Source organism: Eubalaena glacialis, chromosome 2, assembly GCF_028564815.1.
Source record: "Eubalaena glacialis isolate mEubGla1 chromosome 2, mEubGla1.1.hap2.+ XY, whole genome shotgun sequence".
Lineage (NCBI taxonomy): Eukaryota > Metazoa > Chordata > Mammalia > Artiodactyla > Balaenidae > Eubalaena > Eubalaena glacialis.
This window is the reverse complement of record NC_083717.1, coordinates 187,167,002-187,187,624: the sequence shown is the minus strand read 5'-3', so window position 1 is coordinate 187,187,624 and position 20,623 is coordinate 187,167,002. Positions and strand designations below refer to the sequence as shown.

Below are 20,623 nucleotides of genomic sequence, written 5' to 3'. Positions count from 1 at the left end.
TTTACTTCATGTGTATTCAGCCTCGAGTTTGGCAAGAATGGAGTGGCTCCCACACTTCCCCCAACTCTTTATTTGTTCCACTAGAGTTTGCGGCTTACAGTTTGTGTTGGTTGTACCATTCTAAAGTATTAATATTCTGAAAGCATTCCAACACGGTTTACATTTAGGAAATCATCAATATAGGTAACTTTCCTGTGGTAGCTGGGCAAAACAAAAGGAAACATTTTTTTCTTGATTTAAGCTGTGTAAAAAGCTTGTGTTTTTTTTTGTTTTTCTTTTATGTAAAAGTATTTTAACAGAGTAGTGACTTCTTTAGCTGTAGAAACCTGAAAAACTCAAATTATGGTGACACCTTACTATGACCATTAAATTAATTTGTACTGGTATAAATAAACATGTAATTTTATCAGCAAGTGGATGACCTAAACTAGGGAGAGTACACAGGATAGTGGGAAAAGCCTTGGCTTGAGTAGCAGAAGGACCTAGTCCCAACCCAGGCTAGCCCATGTTGCCACAGTTAGCCAAGTGACATTGGACATAGTAATTCACCCGAGTTCAGTAAACATTAATGGAGTATCCACTCCATGCCAGGCACTGTGTCAGGGTACTGCATTGCTGTAATTCTTACCAAAAGATAAGGATTCTGATGGGTATTTTAAAATTCATTGATTCATAAGTCTATCCTTTTGGTACAGTTATGAATAGACTGTCTTGAAGGAGGAGGGTTGGATATTTATTAACAGTCTTTTTTGGGTTGAATGACTTGGCTGCATTATTCTTTTTAAATTATTATTTATTTATTGAAGTGCAGTTGATTTACAATGTTGTGCGTATGCATTATTCTTTTTTTAAAATATTTATTTATTTATTTTTGGCTGCGTTGGGTCTTTGTTGCTGAGCGTGGGCTTTCTCTAGTTGTGGCGAGCGGGGGCTACTCTTTGTTGTGGTGGGTGAGCTTTTCATTTCGGTGGCTTCTCTTGTTGCAGAGCATGGGCACGCGGGCTCAGTAGTTGTGGCTTGCCGGCTCTAGAGCGCAGGCTCAGTAGTTGTGGTGCACGGGCTTAGTTGCTCCGCGGCATGTGGGATCTTCCCGGACCAGGGCTCGAACCTGTGTCCCCTGCATTGGCAGGCGGATTCTTAACCACTGTGCCACCAGGGAAGCCCCTGCATTATTCTTTAATGACTTTTCACATTAACCCTATAAGGTGGGTATTATTATTTCTATTTTACAGATGGAGTTAAATAATTTGCCTCAAGTCACACAGCTAGCAAGTGGTATAGTGAGAATTCAAGTCTAACTCCTAAGCCTATTATTTCTTTATTAATCACATGGCTTCAAGCCAAGGAAAGAGCAGTTAATGTAACTGAGCATTTGTTTATTTCAGGCACTGTACTAGGCACTGTCATTTACGAGGTTTTATTTAATCTTCATGGGAAATCAGAGGTGGTAATATTTGAATTTTACAGTTTGACTTCAGGATCACTGGAAAAGTAACTTATGGTTGGACTTAATCTGAAGGTTATGTTTTGTTCTGCTTCTTGAAGGTGAGGGATATGCCCAACCAAAATGATAATGTCAAATAAAGTATCCAGTAGACATTGGCTGTTGCTGGTTTCTTTATTTCATTATAGTGTGCTGTGTTTATGACTAAGGTAAATCTTGGTGTGACGTTTAGATACAACTATTTAAACTTCCAATTGCAAATTCAGTTACTTTTGACATTTGATTTGAAGGACTTTCATGACAGAAAAAAAGATACCTCGCAAAGATTCATAGATCCAAACGGGAGAATCCTATTATTGACAACATTCCTAATGTTTCAATTCTCAGTCATCAATTATGCGCAGGATTGTGTTGAAATCGCCTGTGAGAGTCCCTTCTTCCTTGATCTCAGTCAGTTATTCTTGCTAATTAATTGGGAGACGTTGCATTTATATATATATATATATATATATATATATAAAGTTAACTTTAAAACTCCTTTTTAAAAACTTTTTTAAGAAGACTAAGTTTACTGAGATAATTTTTCATGTTTTCAAACCTTTGTAACCTGTGTAGATAACGACTTAAAAAAAATAGTGTTTTTAATAGACATTTTTTCAGCAACAAAATCATGTAACAGTGGAAACATTTCCAAATATAATTTTTCAAAATGTCCTCTCCATAGTACAAAAATCCTTTGAAAAGCAGCTACTTTTCTCACTCATTAATGAAGTGGTATCTTTACTTTGAAAAGACAGATTAAGTGTGTTTTGTGTTTTGGAGTATACCTGCTGGGTAGCATGTACTACTGATAGCCATTTGTCATCACATAAAAGGTAGGCATATTTAAAATTCTAATCTTTGTGAAGAAGAAAATTGCTTATTATCTTTAAATTCAACTCCTAAATGTTTGGTCATAAGAAAACCCAGGAAATCAGAGAGTTACTGTCATTTTCTGTCTCTCACAAAGATTCTACTGTTTAAAAGTCTGTTTTTCTTATGTAGACTGTATGCTCAAGTGTCAGTGCACTGAAATGGAACATCCAACCAAAGGTACCACTCTTCATCCTTCCCACTGTGGAACTGCTAGTCTTCTCTTTATTCCAGTCTGATGTATGGCCTGAGCGAGAGTGCAAATGCCCATTTGTACATTAAGTATAGTACAACTTTTAAATCTGTTTTATCTTTATTTGAATTCTTATGCCTGGGCTTAAACTAATAAGGATGTATTCTTTTCCTAGTTAGTCTTACCGTATCAAAAAGAAGCGTATAACTTAATGTTTGCTTTTCTTCATCCTGCCAAGCACACCTTGAATTCCTAGTAGCGCTCATCATTGTACTAGGTGGGCACTGTGGAAGACAAAGAACAATAATTAGCATTTATAGAGTGTTTACTTGGTACCAGGGACCATGTTGGTAGCTTTACACGTTATTTCGTTTACACTCACAATAACCTTGAACTGGTAGTATCGCTATTTTATGGATGAGGAAATTGTGACTCAAGTTAAAAACTTGTCCAAAGCCACCCAGCTAGTAAGTGACCGAGCTACTGTGTTTTAAAGGACTATGTTTTAGAAGACTGTTCTTCAAACATGTTTGCCCAGTTTTCTTAAAAAAATTTTTGAAACACTAACATATTCCTTGTACATTTTAAAATTGACTTAAAAATTTTTTCATTATAAGTTTAAATAGTTGTAATGATAATGTAAATACTGATATAATAAAAATATAGTTTTTTTACCCAGTAAGATCTAAATACCTGCCATTATATATTTAAACATGCTTGAACAAGGTCACCATTAATAGTTGGAAATTTAACATTGTATGTTTTCCCATTGAACTCATATGTCCATCCAACTTCCTCTGCAAAATTTTATTGTAATTTGTATATTTTATGCTTACATCTTTTATTGATCATGCTGTCATTTCTCTATAATAAAAACATGTAACTAAATTGAAATCGATCATACTAAAAATTTTTGTCACAATTCAACTTTCTTTTGCATTAAGTGAATATTTTCTAGTGTAACATTTTAATTCCCATAATGATTTCTTCACTATTTATTCTTTTTTTTGAGTTTTTTAGTGGTTGGTCTAGGGCTTACCATATTGATCTTATCAGTATCTCCTTCACATAATCATTGGGTTTTAAGTTTTGTTATTACAATTTTAAGGGCAGTTGATCAAAACAATATAAATATATTATACATTTGAATAACTAAACGTAAAAACTTATTGGAAATATATTTTTTGATGTTATGCGTGTGTTTCCCCCTCTTCCCTGATTTGTTCATGTATCCATAGATGAATATACTTACAACTAGAATTTGATAGGGTTCAGCATAAATTTCACTCTAAATTTTTAAAATAGTTATAAGCTTGAGAAACACTGATGTCCTAAATAAGTAGATGAGAATTATAGGGATTTTGTAGTAGCAGTATCACTTAGTTCTTTGAATTTCTTTGAATGGCAATGCCAAAAATATGTATAAGGTGGAGAAAGACCAGAAAACTTATTGCTGGTCCTGCCTGAAGATTTTTATATCCTAGGCAGTGCGTAAGGGAGGGTTCAGGAAGGGAAAAAGATATGCCTTTTTTGGCTCAAAAAAAGATATGCCTTTTTTGGCTCAAAAAAAGATATGCCTTTTTTGGCTCAAAAAAAGATATGCCTTTTTTGGAGAAGGGAGACTGTGCAAGGGAATATGGGAAAAGAGACCCAACATAATGCCACTGCTTTAAGTACCCTTCTCAGGAAGGTCCATTTTAGGAAAGAATATATTTGGAGATTGGGGATCTGGAGTTTTATACCTTAAAACCATCCATGCCTGTGTACTCTTCAGAAAGTCTGTAGGATCACACAAACACCATTGTGAAGAAAGCCTATTAAAATAGTAACCTCCAGTGACTTCCCTGGTGGTCCAGTGGTTAAGACTGTGTGCTTCCACTGCAGGGGGCACGGGTCCCTGGTCGGGGAACTAAGATCCCGCATGCTGTGGTGCAGCCAAAAAAAAAAAAAAAAAAATCAAAGTAGTAACCTCCAGTGGTAGAACGTGAGCCAGTCTGGATCTCAATGTTCAGCGTTAGGTTTGTAGACAAAGAATGACAACACTACCCTTATGCAACATAGCATACAGGAAGCACATTACGTGTAGGCTGGCACTTAATAAATTTTTGTTATTTTAATTTAAAAAGTATATTGTCTGTCAAAAAAAAACCCATTTAATTATTCTACTAACTGTATTTACATCTTGTCTTCCTTTTGTTGTAGTTAAAACTTCACTGAAATTGCTGTCAATGGGATCACCTATACCCTAAATGTCACTAAATTCAGTGGACATTTAAAAATCTTTGACTTCTTGTTAGTTCTTGTTGCACTTGACCACTCTTCATGTTGTCTTTCCACAATTTTCTGGGACAAGAGGCTCTCTTGATTTTCTTTCTACTTCTCTGTTTGCTTTTTTTTTTTTTTACAGTTTACTTTGCAGGTTCCTCTTTCTTAACTTGTTTCTTAAATGTTGGTGTTTATCAGGATTCTGTCCTAGGCCTCTTGTCTTTTTACTCTACATTAGTTCCCAAAGGCTGTCTCTCCTCACCCCTGTGGCTTCATTTACCCTCTGTGTTTATAAAGCCCTTCTGTATTATAAGCCCAGATGGCTTTCCTGAGCTCTAGACCTCCTAGCCATCTCCACCTTGATGTCTGCTCAGATATACCCTTTGGAACTGAATTCTTCATCTTCCCCTTCCCGTCTCAGTAAATGGCACCCCTATCTAAGCTGTTGCCCAGGCCAGCAACCTGCGAGTCATTCTTCATTCCTTCTTGTCTTTACCCCTCACGATGCCAATTAATTCTACTTCCTAATATATTTCAAAAATCCATCTTCCTCTAACTTTCCTCATTGTCACTATCCTTGCCAAACCAAACTTTAGTTTCTCTTACTTATAACGTCCTTTCTGCTTGAGTTTCGCTTTCCTCCAATACATGCTGTACGTGACAGCAGGAGTGGCTCACTAAAAGTTCTTTCCTCATCATGGTGCCCTTGCTTAAAGTCTTTCACTGGCTTCACATTGCCCTTGAGATAAATTTCAGACTCTTTAACATTAATTACAAGGCTTTTTGGATCCCATTCACCCTTATCTATGTAGCCTTATCTCTAGTCATCACCCTGGCATGCTACACGAAAGCCTAAAGCAGCTTTTTCCACACCTGCCCCCCACCCTGCCCAAAACTCTTGTATCTCAAATATGTGTGCTTGTACACTCTGACCTCTGCCTTCTTTGAATCCTACATGCTATTGTCTCTCTCTGGACCACTGTGTCCGATTAACTCCTCAGCCTTCTGGTCTCAGCTTTAAATAGCACTTCCTCAGGTGGCCTGCCTTGTATCTCTAGGTTAGGTTCTTTTACACGTTCAAATAGTACAGTGTATTTCCTCTGTCATGCAACTTATCACACTTTAGTTAAATGTGTCTTTTGTGGTAAGCTGTTTTGTCAGCTTAGTGAGGACCAGGAATCATCCTTATCTTGGTCTCTGCTTTCTTTATCCCTAGTGCCTGACACATGTATGAACATATTTAGCATCTCTGAATAAGTTAACAATTTTAAGTTCTTGTTCTTGTGATTTCAAAATGCACTTTTTTTTTTTCTCTTTAGTGTCTCAATGAGATCCTGGAGTCAGCAGATGCGCCTTTAGAAGTCACTGAGGGATTCATACAGTCAATTTCTCTGTCCGTTCCCTGGGGCTCCTTGCTGCAGGATAATTGTGCACTGGAAATGAAAGGGTTAGAACTGGTCTTCCGACCTAGACCTCGCCTAGGTAGGTGTATATTATGTGTTTCTGTTTGTTTCTATTTTTAAGTTTCAGAGATTGGGAAAGTAACCTAATTGCGTTAAATTCAGTATTAATTTTGCATTGTATTTGTGAGATTTTCAGTAGATAAAATATTAGGGCGTGGTCCATGTGGGGGGCGTGTGATTGTATCTTCAGAGTTATTTCTGACTCTATTTACCTACAGGAACTTTAGCATATAGATGATTGGTTTAATTGTTTGTTACCAATTATCTAAAGTGACTTATGCTTTCTTTTTTTCCTTGAAGTATAGTTGATTTACAATGCTTCAGGTGTACAGCAAAGTGATTGTTACACATATTTATATGTTTATATGTATATATATTTGGTTCAAATTATTTTCCATTATCAATTATAACACAATACTGAATAAAAAGTGACTTATGTTTTAAAGATTCAAAGTACTGTGCCAGAAAGCAAGGAAGTGCTCAAAGATTGATGGAGAAATGTTAAAAGGACACAGGATTGGGCTTGAAGGGGCTCCCGTTGGCCAAATCTGGAAAACTTGGGCATCAAAAAGGATAATGACAATAATGGATTATAACACACTAAATAAAAAAAACTCCTAAGTCCATGTCAATACAAATAAGTAAATAAGTATGTAAGGGGGGCAAGGAGAAGGGAAAGCTCTTCATTGCTACTACTTATAAACATAAAAAAATGATAGAATATCCCCATGTTTTCAGCCACCATAGTAAAAATTAATGGTATCAAGATCATCAATGAACGCTGATACCATTCGGTGAAGGGTTGTTGAAAAACTGGATATTTAGACAGTATCAGAATATCTCCCACTGTTTACATATTATTTGCAGAGGGAAAAAGTTTCTTTTACAGTGCAGAAAATTGACAATCACCACTGTAACCGAGTGATCAAGCTTAACCTCATCAATAATGGGTTAAACTGACATCATGTGTGTCCTGACTGAGGGACTGAGAAAGACGTGATCACTTATGTATTATTCCTGCTAGAAGTGCTTAATCTGAACCAAATCACGAGGAAGCAGTCAGACAAATCCAAAATAAGGGAAATTCTATAAACTAACTGGTTGGTACTGTTAAAAAAATGTCGGTGTCATGAAAGACAATGAAGGTAGAGGAACTGTTCAGATCAAAGGAGACTAAAGACACGAATAACTAATTGCAGTACATAATTCTCTTTCTCTTTCTTTCCTATGAAGAGTGTTATTGAGGTAGCTGGGGAAATTTGGGTATTGAATGTATGTAAGATATTGTGTCAATGTTACGTTGCTTGGGTGTGTTAATGGTATTGAGCTTTTGCAGGAGACTGGTCCTGTTCTTAGGAGTTACATGCTGAAGTCATTAGGAGTGAGTGTTATGATGTCCACAGTTTACCTTCAAATAGTTCAGTGAAAGTTTGAGAGTGTGTATGTAATCTTTTTTTTTTTTTTCCTGGCTGCACTGGGTCTTTGTTGTGGTGTGTGGGCTCTTCGTTGCGGCGCGTGGACTTCTCTAGGTGTGGCGTGCGGGCTCCAGAGCACGCGGGCTCAGTAGTTGCGGCGTATGGACTCTCTAGGTGTGGCACGTGGGCTTAGTTGCCCCACAGCATATGGGATCTTAGTTCCCCGACCAGGGATTGAGCCCACGTCCCGTGCATTGGAAGGCGGATTCTTAACCACTGCACCACCAGGGAAGTCTCAGTGTGTGTGTAATCTTGATGAATCTAGGTGTAGGGTATGCAGATGTTCATTGTACACCTCTTTCTTAGGATTGAAAATTTTCAGAAGAAAACTTTGGGAAGGAAAAGATTTAAAGTAGTAGCAAGTCATTGTTTACAAGTATATGCGTGTGGTAGCTTTAATTACACATATGATGTTTTCTGATTTATCAAACATGTATACTGTGCTTCTTGCATGCCAGATACTGTTCTGGGTGGTTTACAAGTACTATCCTCACAGTAGCTCTTTGACATAGATACTTTTAATTATCTCCATTTTGCTGAATAGGAAATTGAAGCTTAAATACTAGGTTTAATAACTTGTCCAAGGTTATAGCTAATTAAATGGAAAAGATGGAATCTGGACCTAGGCAGTCCAGTTCTGGAGCCCCTATTCTTAACCACTGTGCTATGTTGTGTCTTGGATTGTCTCCTGCAGAGTGTGTGTGTTTATGTATAAGCTAGTGAAGTCATGATGGTGAATCATCTTAAATTATGAACTTAAATTCTTTCAGTGACAAGTGATGTTTGTAAAGATATATTTGAAGAATTATAATCCCAAGTGCTGCCTGAAACACCAGCATTTAAGTTATGCTTAGTAAAATTTAGTATCTGTATTTTTAAAATTGGTAATCTATGCATGGAAATTCTTAATAATCTGGTATTTAATTAACAAGAATATATATATTTTTTTAAAAAACATCTTTATTGAAGTATAATTGCTTTACAATGGTGTGTTAGTTTCTGCTTTATAACAAAGTGAATCAGTTATACATATACATATGTTCCCATATCTCTTCCCTCTTGCATCTCCCTCCCTCCCACCCTCCCCATCCCACCCCTCTAGGTGGTCACAAAGCACTGAGCTGATCTCCCTGTGCTATGCGGCTGCTTCCCACTAGCTATCTATTGTACATCTGGTAGTGTATATATGTCCATGACACTCTCTCACCCTGTCACATCTCACCCTTCCCCCTCCCCATATCCTCAAGTCCATTCTCTAGTAGGTCTGTGTCTTTATTCCCGTCTTGCCACTAGGTTCTTCATGGCCTTTTTTTTTTTTTTTTTCCCTTAGATTCCATATATATGTGTTAGCATACTGTATTTGTTTTTCTCTTTCTGACTTACTTCACTCTGTATGACAGACTCTAACTCCATCCACCTCATTACAAATACCTCCATTTCATTTCTTTTTATGGCTGAGTAATATTCCATTGTATATATGTGCCACATCTTCTTTATCCATTCATCCGATGATGGACACTTAGGTTGCTTCCAGGTCCTGGCTATTGTAAATAGAGCTGCAATGAACATTTTGGTACATGACGCTTTTTGAATTATGGTTTTCTCAGGGTATATGCCCCGTAGTGGGATTGCTGGGTCGTATGGTAGTTCTATTTGTAGTTTTTTAAGGAACCTCCATACTGTTCTCCATAGTGGCTGTATCAATTTACATTCCCACCAACAGTGCAAGAGTGTTCCCTTTTCTCCACACCCTCTCCAGCATTTATTAACAAGAATATTTTATATTTTAACCAAGCTGAGTAGATGTAATACTTTACTAAGGAAAGTCAAATATTTTACCCTTATTTTAAAAATATTTCATTAAAAGGACTTTTAATTTTAGAAGACAATAGTTCTAGTAATCTCTGTCAGTTTGTTTTGAATAACATAAGGAAGTGTGGTGGAATTCTCTCATAAGGGAGGATCTGGAAAGGACTTTTCACAGTTCGTGTGTTCCTTCTCCAAGGATGCTCTTCTGTTTTATCTACATTTATAGTAACCTTCTAAAGCCTAGGTCAACTGCTATCTCTACTTTGCTGTGAATTCCCTCAGCTAGAAGATTTAGCCTCTTCTCTTAGCTATCATAATATTTTCTGTTGACACTCAGTAGTTGGCTATTAATTCTTCTTAATTTTATCTCATTTCTTCTACTATTTTGTAGTCTTTTTGAGGGCAGAATTAATAATTATTTTATTTTTCTTTCTTTTATAGCAGGGTCAGCTAACTATGGCCTGCACACCAAATCTGGTCTGTCATCTGTTTTTGTAAATAAATTTTTATTGGAACATCACCATATATACATATTCATTCATTCATTCATTCATTCTCTCTGGCTGCTTTTGTACTAGAGTGAGAGAGTTGAGTAGTTGTGATAGAGACCATATGGCCCACAAAGCCTAAAATATTTACTGTCTGATCCTTTGCAGGAATTTTGTTGACCCCTGCTCTACAGTATTTTGAACAATACCACTCATATAAAATATCCATTAAATACTTGAATGAATATGTGAATTAATATTTGTCAGATATATATCATGTAATGAGAACATGTGTCTCTGGACTTTTTTCTGTGATTTTTTTTTTTTTTTCCTTCTCAGTTATTATAAGGTGATGTTTAAATCTCAGGAGTAATTTCTAGACTATTGTATCCCTGGGTGACACCATGATGCTGAATATCTCTTGGAGGATTAAGAATTTATCTGTTTGAAATGCATGATTTTAAGAAATGGCTTTGTTGTAACTGTGAGAAGTTATTTAGGATTAATCTATATTTTCTGCAGCAACTGGTTCTGAGCCTATGTATTGGTCAAGTTTCATGACCAGCAGTATGCAATTGGCAAAAGAATGTCTTAGCCAGAAACTAACAGATGAACAAGGAGAAGGATCCCAGCCTTTTGAAGGACTTGAAAAGTTTGCTGAAACCATTGAAACAGGTTTGGCATTATTGAGTATTTTCAAAAATTTTAGATTTTACTTAGTAGTAAGCCTTGTATAAGAAAAACTCATTTGAGTGATTTTAAAAGAATTGTTATTCTTACTTCAGAACTTTAGAACTGAGGTTATTTTAAAAACTGTACAGTAAATCCCCCACATACAAACCTTCAAGTTGCGAACTTTCAAAGATGTGAACGTGCGTTCACATGTCCAATCACGTGTTAGTTCACGTGTCTGGTGTACATTGTCACATGTGTGCATCCTCTTCAAGTGGTTGTGCTTTTGTGTACTTTACTGCACAGTACTATATAGAGTACAGTAATACTGTATCTTTATTTCAAGCCCAGGATGCCTGGAAGCAAGCATAAAAACAGCAGTGATGTAGCTGGTACTACTACCAGCCCCTGTATGCCAGCTGTTGTGCTGTACTACTATACTTTTCAACGTACTGTACTGTAAGATTAAAAATGTTTTATTTTTTATGTTTGTTTTTTAATGTATTATTTGTGTGAAAAGTATTATAAACCTATTACAGTACAGTACTATATAGCCGATTGTGTTAGTTGGGTACCTAGACTAACTTTGTTGGACTTACGAAAAAATTGGACTCGCTCTCGGAACGGAACTCGTTCATATGTAGGGGACTTACTGTATTCAGTTAAATTTCATGTTCTTTTTTCCCCTAGTTTCTCCTCTGTTTATTTTATTATGCTTGCATAATGAAGGGATTAGAATTCAACAGATAGTGTTAGTCATTGCCCCAGGTTGAGATGTAACATGGGTAAGTGCTCAGCAAGGCAAAATATTTATTACAAAGCTCAAGATTTGGGGTTTTTTTTAAGGAAAGAAATTCAACTTTTACTTTGTAAGTTCTTATTAAACTAATTTAGTATTTATTCCTTTCATTAGAAGTTTTTATTTAGTATACACATGGTCTCATGTTGACGGTTACCTGTTTACTCTAGTACTAAGAAGAGTAAAAGTCACTTTTATAGACACTGTCTTGAGAATTGAACATGTGCCAGAAAATTCCAAAACTGGAACTGCACTTGAAATTCGAATAGAAAGGTAAGACTTCTCATATCTGAAAGCAAATAACCCTGTTCTTTCCTTTGTAAATAATAAAATCTGACTCTCATTAGATTTCAGGATGCTTTTGGAGTTTAGAGGTGCTTGTATTAAGTTAATATATTACATTATTTCTGAGTAAAGTGCTTTTCTCCAAGTTGTGTTCTAATCCCATTATTGAAAACTGAAAGTACCAGTTGGGGTATAATTATATATAATATAATGCTCTGAATATTTGATTTCACAAAGCAAGTAATTCTCTTTTAGTTAATATCAAATCAAAATAATGACTATTTGAGTGGTACTAAATTTAAGGTACTCCTGTTGGAGAGTTTCAGTTTTTTCATATGAACAATGTACTATTTAGATGTGTCTCATTAATGTGATAGGCTTTTTTGCTTTGCTTTATTTGGTCTATGTGCTGCTTTAGGCTAAGACCGTTGTTTTCTTTGAAGATTCTGTGAGGGTATTTTAAGGTCAATATGTACAATAGTGATTTACTTAAAAAGATATAAACACATCACTTTTCGTTTTCTGTGTTTGCCCACTTGGAGCGCCTATAAATAGCTCTAAAACAGGGATTGATTTACATACCCACTACTGAGTGTTGTTTTGAGGTAGTAACTCTTCACCTGTGTCTTAATGCCACATGAGCTGCCAGCAGAGATAAGCAGAAAGAAGTATGTACACCGAGCACCAAAGACACTTTGTATGTGGATCTGTTGGGGGCCTTTATTGAGTTCTGGTTTCTGTCTTTCACAAAACATAGCTATTAGTGGAACAGTTACTGTTAACAGATCTTTGAAATTAGGTTGCATTACCTTAAAATGGTATATTTAAAAAATTTCTAAAATCTCATGCATTTAGCACAACAGTATTTTATTTAAGCTGAAGATGAGTTGTAAGGACTCATAGAATAGTTACAGGAATTCAAGAAATGTCACGTCAGACTTGTGACTTGGAGCCTAATGCCGTCTCACTGTTAACCAAGAGATGTTTGTGAGGGAGCACAGGAGTTGTTTTCCTTGAAGCTAACTTTAGGAAGTTATTAATTTTTTCCCCCAAATTTAGGAGCCTCAAACGTTACCTTCTTGGGCTTAATGTCTCTTCGTGAAAATATTTACTGTAGTAAAGCATGGTAATGCTGACCCACCTTTTAGGTATATTCTAAGAAGAGCTAACACTTGAAAAATTCCTTTGACTTCAACAGCTATGTGCATTTCTTATAATTGCAAGTAGGTTTTCCTAGGAGTTTTATGCAAATGCTCTTTTTGTTTTTAACTTTCAGAACCATGTACTGTGATGAAACTGCTGACGAGTCCTCAGGAATTAATGTACATCAACCCACAGCTTTTGCTCACAAGTTACTTCAGCTCTCTGGAGTGTCTCTCTTCTGGGATGAGTTTTCTGCATCAGCAAAATCTTCCCCAGTTTGTTCAACTGCACCAGCGGTAAGGAAAACAAAACAAAAAACCAAGATCATAGATTTTTGAAAGGTTTACATGAGGGTTATTAAAATTTCCTAGGATATGTAATATGTACTAATAGGTTTCCATCTGATGTGAGAGTTAACACAAATATTCAGTAATGGGGGCATATATTTTGGAGATTTAAGAATACTCACATTTATAATTAATGCCATTTCTGCCAGTTTGCTATGTATTAATTTGATAGAGAAACACTGGATTCTATGTCTTAGAGGGAAATGATATATTAACATCTAATACCCTTTTTACAGTAAAAACAGGAAATCAAGTAATGTTCACATTTGCCTTACATGCTGAATGTATCGCTGAAAATGTATCTTACAAGTCATATCTTAAAGAAGTTTTATAATTAAGGAACTCTTTGTTAATCCCTTCTAAGAGTGGAGAGTCCTTTTATAAATTAGTCACTCCATAATTTATCTTTTACTTTATTTCACAAATCTTATTTTCTTAATTATAGAATGTCTATGAAATTTTCTTATTATGGAACTTGAACAGAGACTGTGCTTTATTCATAAAGTCCTTTTCCATGATTTGCCTTTATTAAGGTACTGTGCTGTTTCATGGTAGCTCTACAATACTGGTTTATCCATTGTCACATCATACAGTTTTCATGTCAAATACTTTATTCTTCTTAAACTGACAATTGTATTTTGCATTTCAATTTATTTACATTAAGCTATTTTAAAGAATTGCTTTTTTTCTTATTGCCTTACTGTAGGAAGCTGAGCCAAAGCTGTCCCCTAGCTGGAGTCCCAGAATTGTTTATGAGCCACACCCACAACTAACTAGGAGTTTGCCAGAGGCAGCACCCTCTGACCCGGTGCAGATTGGAGGGCTAGTCGGTAGCTTGGGGTTGAGTCTCACATTGAAACAGAATGAGGTACTTCCTGGAGCTAAGGTAAGTATTTGTTTTATTTTCTGTAGATAAAAACAGAATAAAGCCACAGGCATCCTTTACTCTATGCGGGGACCCACTGATTGGTTGCTGTAAATTACCCTGTGACGAGGGGGCCACAGTCTTGCAGTCAGCGTTTTTACTCTCAGCTGGTGCTTCTGTCTGTAGGTGACAGAGTTCGGGTGAAGACCGGCTTTCTGCTCATCTGCTGCAGCTCAGGATTTGAAGCTGTCTCCTACGCTTACTTTCCTCCACTTTCAGAAACATTCATTAGTTCAGATAACTAGGAATGTCTTAAAGAATCTCTATCGTCATCAAATGATAAAGTTAAAGGAAGGAGAGATTGGGAAAGCAAGTTGACTGAAGGGGATGTTTAATTACGTGTATGTAAAACTATCCACCTATGTGTATTTTGAATGGAATGTCCGTTTTTATAATATTTATGAAAAGAGATTGATTTTTTTCATGATGTCTCATAGCTTTTTGAAGACAGTGTAAAGACAACTGTACTCATTTCTTAGGGAACAATATTGAACAGTCTGGAGAATCAGGAAACTTGCAAGTATTTAGTCAGTTAACAATGTGTCTGTCAGGTATTATTTTCAGACTCTGAAAACTAATCTTCCATATAATCTGTGTAAAATGTAGGTTGAGAAGATATCAGGGTTTATTCATTTGTATATTCACTTATCTAACTAGCTCTAGACATTTGAGTGACTACTGTATGCCAGACCCCATACAAGTTCTTGGGACAGATGCAGAGATGAACGGAATGCAATCTTTGTCTTAATAAAAGATAAAATAAGGGCATAGACATGGCTGTGGGAATGTGGAAGAGGGAGCCACTGGGTACATGTGAACATACATAGAAAGGTTTTAAGTTCAGCGTATAATCAGAAAGAGATCTTCCCACTGTCCCCAGCCTAAACTCCTTGTTGATTTATGGCCTGGGATGTCAGCAGTCAGTAAGGAGCCCCATGAAACCAGCACTCCATGGGTCAGCTTAGCTTAAAATCCTGGCTCTGGATCTGTTAGATGGCCTTGCGCAAATCACTTAATCTTTGTGAACTGTTTTCTCATCTGTAAGACAGGAACAGTACTAAGAATTAGAGGAAATAAAAGCATCTAACACAGTGCCCCAGTACTCAAAAAAAAAGTTGGTAATAATGATTATTATTATTAGTTAGATCATGGAAATTTCTCAAAGTCACTATGTAATTTATTTTGTTTTTTGTTCTTACAATCAGAAGAAATTTGTTTTTCGCCTGGGAAAGGTGCCATTTCCCAAATATAAGTGTTTTCTTAATTGAATTATTTTTAAATTGTAAAATGGCATAAAGATAATAGGAGTCCATGTTAACATTAGAAATAAGAGGAGGTGAATGAAAAGTAAGGCGAGCATATTCAACTTTCCAGAATGTGATGTAGAGAACAGGGTAATTGCTTTTGTCAGAGTATACTCCAAAAGAATCAGGGTGAGAGTGGGATCGGGCTTTTATTTCTAGAAGGAAAAATGGACAGGGAGTTGGAAAAGAGAAGGAAATTCCACATGAGCACCCTCTTTCTGCTGTGGCTCCGTGCCCAGTGGAGAGTGGGCTTTGTGGAGCACAGAGGGCATTCACAGGGACACACTGTTGATAGAGAAGGTCCTTGCATGTTCTACAAAGGAGTGTGATCTGTGGGCAAACTTATGAAAGCCAACTTTATTTGCTCTTGGTTTGAATCAAGCTTTAAAGATTATGATTTGAGTCTTTTGAAATCATGATGGGAATGATTACTCGGTTACTGCTATAGATAGTCTTTCTTGGAGACTGTATCTTAAGGCCTCCTCAAATACCTTAAATACTCAGAAAACTCAGAGAGACACAAAGTATGACATTGGACTTGCCAACATGGAATTTCTCAGGAGGATTTTCCCTCTTAAAACAACAGTTGTTGGCTTTATATCTTTTCATTTAGATTGTGTGGATTAGTAGAGAGAATCTTAGGTAAAGGAATCCAAGGCTAAATGATCAGTATTCCTCTTAGTGCATTAAAATATACTGGGATTTGTCATCATGAGTTTATAAGGAGTATTCATCCTGAGTAGTTTTCTTTCTTGCTTTCTTTCTTTTTTTTTTCAAGTTGGATATTGATGGACAGATAGACTCTATACATCTATTCCTGTCGCCAAGGCAGGTGCACTTGCTTTTGGATATGTTAGCAGCTATTGCTGGACCAGGCAAGTATAATTCTGTTATTATTTCTAATTCTTTAAAACTTTTTAGCTAAAATATATAGCATACAGATAGGAAATTGTATTATTATATAGGAAATGTGTGAACTTAAAGCTGTATTGTAGGGACTTTCCTGGTGGCACAGTGGTTAAGAGTCCACCTGCCAATGCAGGGGACACGGGTTCGATCCCTGGTCTGGGAAGATCCCACAAGCACGGAGCAACTAAGCCTGTGCACCGCAACTGCTGAGCCTGCGTGCTGCAACTACTGAAGCCCACGCACTCTAGGGCCTGCATGCTGAAACTACTGAGCCCGTGTGCTGCAGCTATTGAAGCCCACATGCCTGGAGCCCGTGCTCCGCAACAAAAGAAGCCACCGCAATGAGAAGCCCACGCACTGCAATGAAGAGTAGCCCCTGCTCGCTGCAACTAGAGAAAGCCCGTGCACGGCAACGAAGACCCAATGCAGCCAAAAAAAAAAAAAAAAAAAGCTGTATTGTATTGTAAATAAGAATCCTCAATAGTTAAATTTGATTGGATCTTTCAAATTGTATTATCATGGCACAAATTGGAGTTCAGATTGTTTGTATCACTTACATAACATTTTCAGAACTGACTGGCTTACTTCCTTGGTTGGGGGTAGTACTTCATACAACTGAGAAGGTGTAATTCTTAAACACATTAAATAACACTCACTTAAAATTTTTAATGACTTATCTATCAGAGATCAGATCTTCTGATTCCTAACTAGCTGCTTAGAGCTATTGCTTAGATCTCCAGTTAATATTAAACAGTGGTGGTTTTGCACTGACTGTGGTACTAAGTTGCCATTGTTATTGGCTAAGTGGGTTGGGAGAGAAATGATTAATTAACTCCAAATTTAATTACTGTTTTGCTTTCCTTTTGTATACTTGTAGAAAATTCAAGCAAAATCGGGTTACCTAATAAAGACAGAAAAAATCGACCCATGCAGCAAGAAGATGAATATCGAATTCAAATGGAATTAAACCGGTATTATTTGAGGAAAGATTCCCTCTCTGCGGGTGTATCCTCAGAGCAAAGCTTTTATGAGACAGAAGCGGCTCGTACACCTTCTAGCCGGGGTAAGCAACTCACAAAGTTGACTTCAGGATCATACATTCTCATCATAGAGCAAGGTAAACTTAATTTTGGCTGCTGTAAAATGGAGTTTAGCAATGAAAAGACTGAAGATCCAAGAAGGTTTAAATTTATCAGTCGATCTAAGCACAGCCTTACAGTGATACACTGGCACACACGTGCTACAGTGTCCCTTTTGATTGTATAGTTTTGTTTTGTAAATCATGATTTATTCTAAGGAAAGTCAATTAAAAATGTGGATTTACACAGAAGATAAATTAGGGGTAATTATTCATTTTGTCAAATTCTTATGTGCTCTCATAATGATTTACAGTAGTTTTCTTTACATAGAAACCTTTGTCCATTAATCTTTCTATCAATTAAATGTAAATATAATCTTTACCCAGTTTACTTTGCATTTCAGAATGTGTAAGCACTAACTAATACCATGAATAATAAGAATCAATTTAAGTATGGAATGTTGAACTAAATAAAAAATTAAAGTCTACTCAAGAAATTCTGGCCATAAGAAACTTCATTTGCATGAGGGTAAAACAGTCTCTCGAAAGAAGTAAAACATAAATAAAATTCTAAATAAAATATTCAACTCTTTTTTTTTTTTTTTTTAAAGAAATAGCTGTATCCGTATGAAACCAGAGATTGCAAGATATTTATACTATTTAAAAATCTGGATTATTTTAAAATCATATGACAGTTAATGACATTACATTATACCATGTAATGCAGCTTATCATACATTTTTTTAAAAAGTTCACCAGTGGGCTAGCTTAACCTTTTGTTAATCTATATTCAGTTGAGTTTTTACTATGACATTAATATCTTGGTTCCAAAGAAATTACCCCATTTGAAGTAACATAAAATTTAGGACATCACTATATCTCAGATAACCTGAGGGAAGAATATGATATTAATATATATGAACTTATTTAAAGATGTGAATTGGAATTATAATAAAACTGACAAAGTTTAATTCTGTCTAGAAGAAGAAGTTTTCTTCTCCATGGCTGATATGGACATGTCCCATAGTCTCTCTTCTCTTCCACCCCTTGGGGAACCCCCAAATATGGACCTTGAGTTATCATTAACTAGTACATATACAAACACCCCAGCAGGATCTTCGTTAAGTACTACTGTGGTAAAGTATTAATTAATTTTTGTTCTATTCTTGAGAAGTTGCTTCTAAAATTTTGCACTTTATTCATGTGCTTTAAAAAAATTATTTTATAGCTTCAGCCAACTTGGGGAGATTTCCTTGATCATCATAAAGAACAGCCAGTAAGAGGGTCAGCATTACCATCCAACCTAGTTCACCCAACATCTTTACAGAAGACTGGTAAGTAAAAAAAAGACATTTGTTGATAGTTTCCCCTGGAATTTTTAAAAACTTAAAAATTAAAAAAAAATTGTTTTTAAAAAATGCCATTCTATTGATTCTTTTCTTTTTCATAAAATTTTCTTTGGTCTAGGCTATTTAACAAAATTTAGAAACAAAATGAAGCATTGTTGAACAATTCACTATGAAGTGTTTCAGAATAGGTGCCTGTTTATTGTATTCTTTGTGTATTTAAATACTTAAATATTTTTAGTAAAAAGTACACGGTAAGTTTCATATTATTATTGCAGTTTAGGGGTCTCAATCAACTATCTGATTTTTGTTTCACATTTACACTTTCCTTGAAAGAGAACCTCAGGTTTCTTTTCTGCAAAATTTAATTGAAATAGACACAGACTTAAAGGAAAATTTGAAGAGCAGCTTTTGGTTAATCTGACTTTTTCCAATACAGTTTTATTAATGCAAAAGTTTTGTTCGTGTGTTTCCTTTTGTAACAATTTTTTTTTTGTACTTCAAGTATCAAGGATCTTGGATATAAAATGCAGAAAGATTAGTTTATTTTACTTGTTTAATATCACTCAAAATGTGTGATCACATGTTTTTTGGGACTAAAACCTCAGGTTTAGTTTTAAAATTAACACACGAGTAAATGTTTTATAATTTTGATATAATGGATTGTTTTAAGTATTAACTTTTTTATGAATATAATTTTAACACATGTATTTCAGCTCTCCCCACTAGATCTGTTTCAGTGGATGAATCCAGGCCTGAATTTATTTTTAGACTAGCTGTGGGAACGTTTTCAATCTCTGTGCTTCACATCGATCCTTTATCTCCACCTGAAACGTCATTGAACCTTAATCCATTGACACCTATGGCGATAGCTTTCTTTACTTGTATAGAAAAGATTGATCCAGCAAGATTTTCAACAGAAGATTTTAAGTCTTTCCGAGCAGTATTTGCAGAAGCTTGCTCACATGATCACCTTAGGTAAACTCTTATATTTATTAATGATCCTTGAAAAAGAACCAAATGTGGACTTTTCATTTATCTGCAATACCTACCTATCTCCATTTGTTTTTCCAATTCACATTTTAAATATTTGTAAATGAGTGGAGTGAGTGTGGTTTTCTTGCAGTGCTGCAAAGATGTTTACCATAGAATCTCTGATTCAGGTTATTTGGCATGTGAAACATTCAGATACAAGATCTGTATAATTTGGAGTTGTCTAAATTATCTTTTCTTTAGTTCCCTGCTCTGCTCTTGTCAAGTTTCTTTGCCCACATTTTGCCTTCATTCCCCACTGACACCATTATGAACATAAAAATAGTTCTTACTGTCACAGGTTTAGTAGAGATGGCAGTGGTGGTGAGCGTAGAATGGGCTAATGCAAAGGGACTTGAAAGTGATTCATATGCCGCTGGCCATGGGGTGGGAAATGATACCAAGGCTCATCCTGAGCTTGGACGCTACATTTTCAACTTCTGCTTAAAAAAAAAAATCAAAGCTGTTCAAATAGCCACTGATCTTTTTATGGGTTGAGTCCTAATAGATGAGGAGATAATTAAGTTTATAAGTACATATAGTATTGTTAATGTGCAAATACTATTTATTTTAACATGAGAGTGACCTATAAATTGTCCATTCATATGTTATTTTATGTAATGGCTTAGGCACATATATTACTATTTTTAGAAAATGTTTTGGGCTTTCATTTTAACTTTAACTTTTTTGAAGTATTAAAATTAATATACAAAGTAGTTTTTATATCTAACAAC

The 20,623-nt window shown here is 35.7% G+C and overlaps 1 protein-coding gene across 1 annotated transcript in view; it reads left to right on the top strand.

Moving 5' to 3' along the window:
• ATG2B (autophagy related 2B) overlaps nt 1-20,623 on the top strand; it is a 67,481-nt gene that overhangs the window by 1,409 nt on the left and 45,449 nt on the right. The window contains exons 2-11 of the mRNA XM_061181226.1: nt 6,134-6,296; nt 10,572-10,724; nt 11,691-11,793; nt 13,082-13,244; nt 14,002-14,181; nt 16,303-16,399; nt 17,311-17,496; nt 18,493-18,647; nt 18,740-18,845; nt 19,574-19,835. Coding sequence (XP_061037209.1) covers nt 6,134-6,296; nt 10,572-10,724; nt 11,691-11,793; nt 13,082-13,244; nt 14,002-14,181; nt 16,303-16,399; nt 17,311-17,496; nt 18,493-18,647; nt 18,740-18,845; nt 19,574-19,835 — 1,568 coding nt within the window. The remainder of the gene's footprint in view (nt 1-6,133; nt 6,297-10,571; nt 10,725-11,690; nt 11,794-13,081; nt 13,245-14,001; nt 14,182-16,302; nt 16,400-17,310; nt 17,497-18,492; nt 18,648-18,739; nt 18,846-19,573; nt 19,836-20,623) is intronic.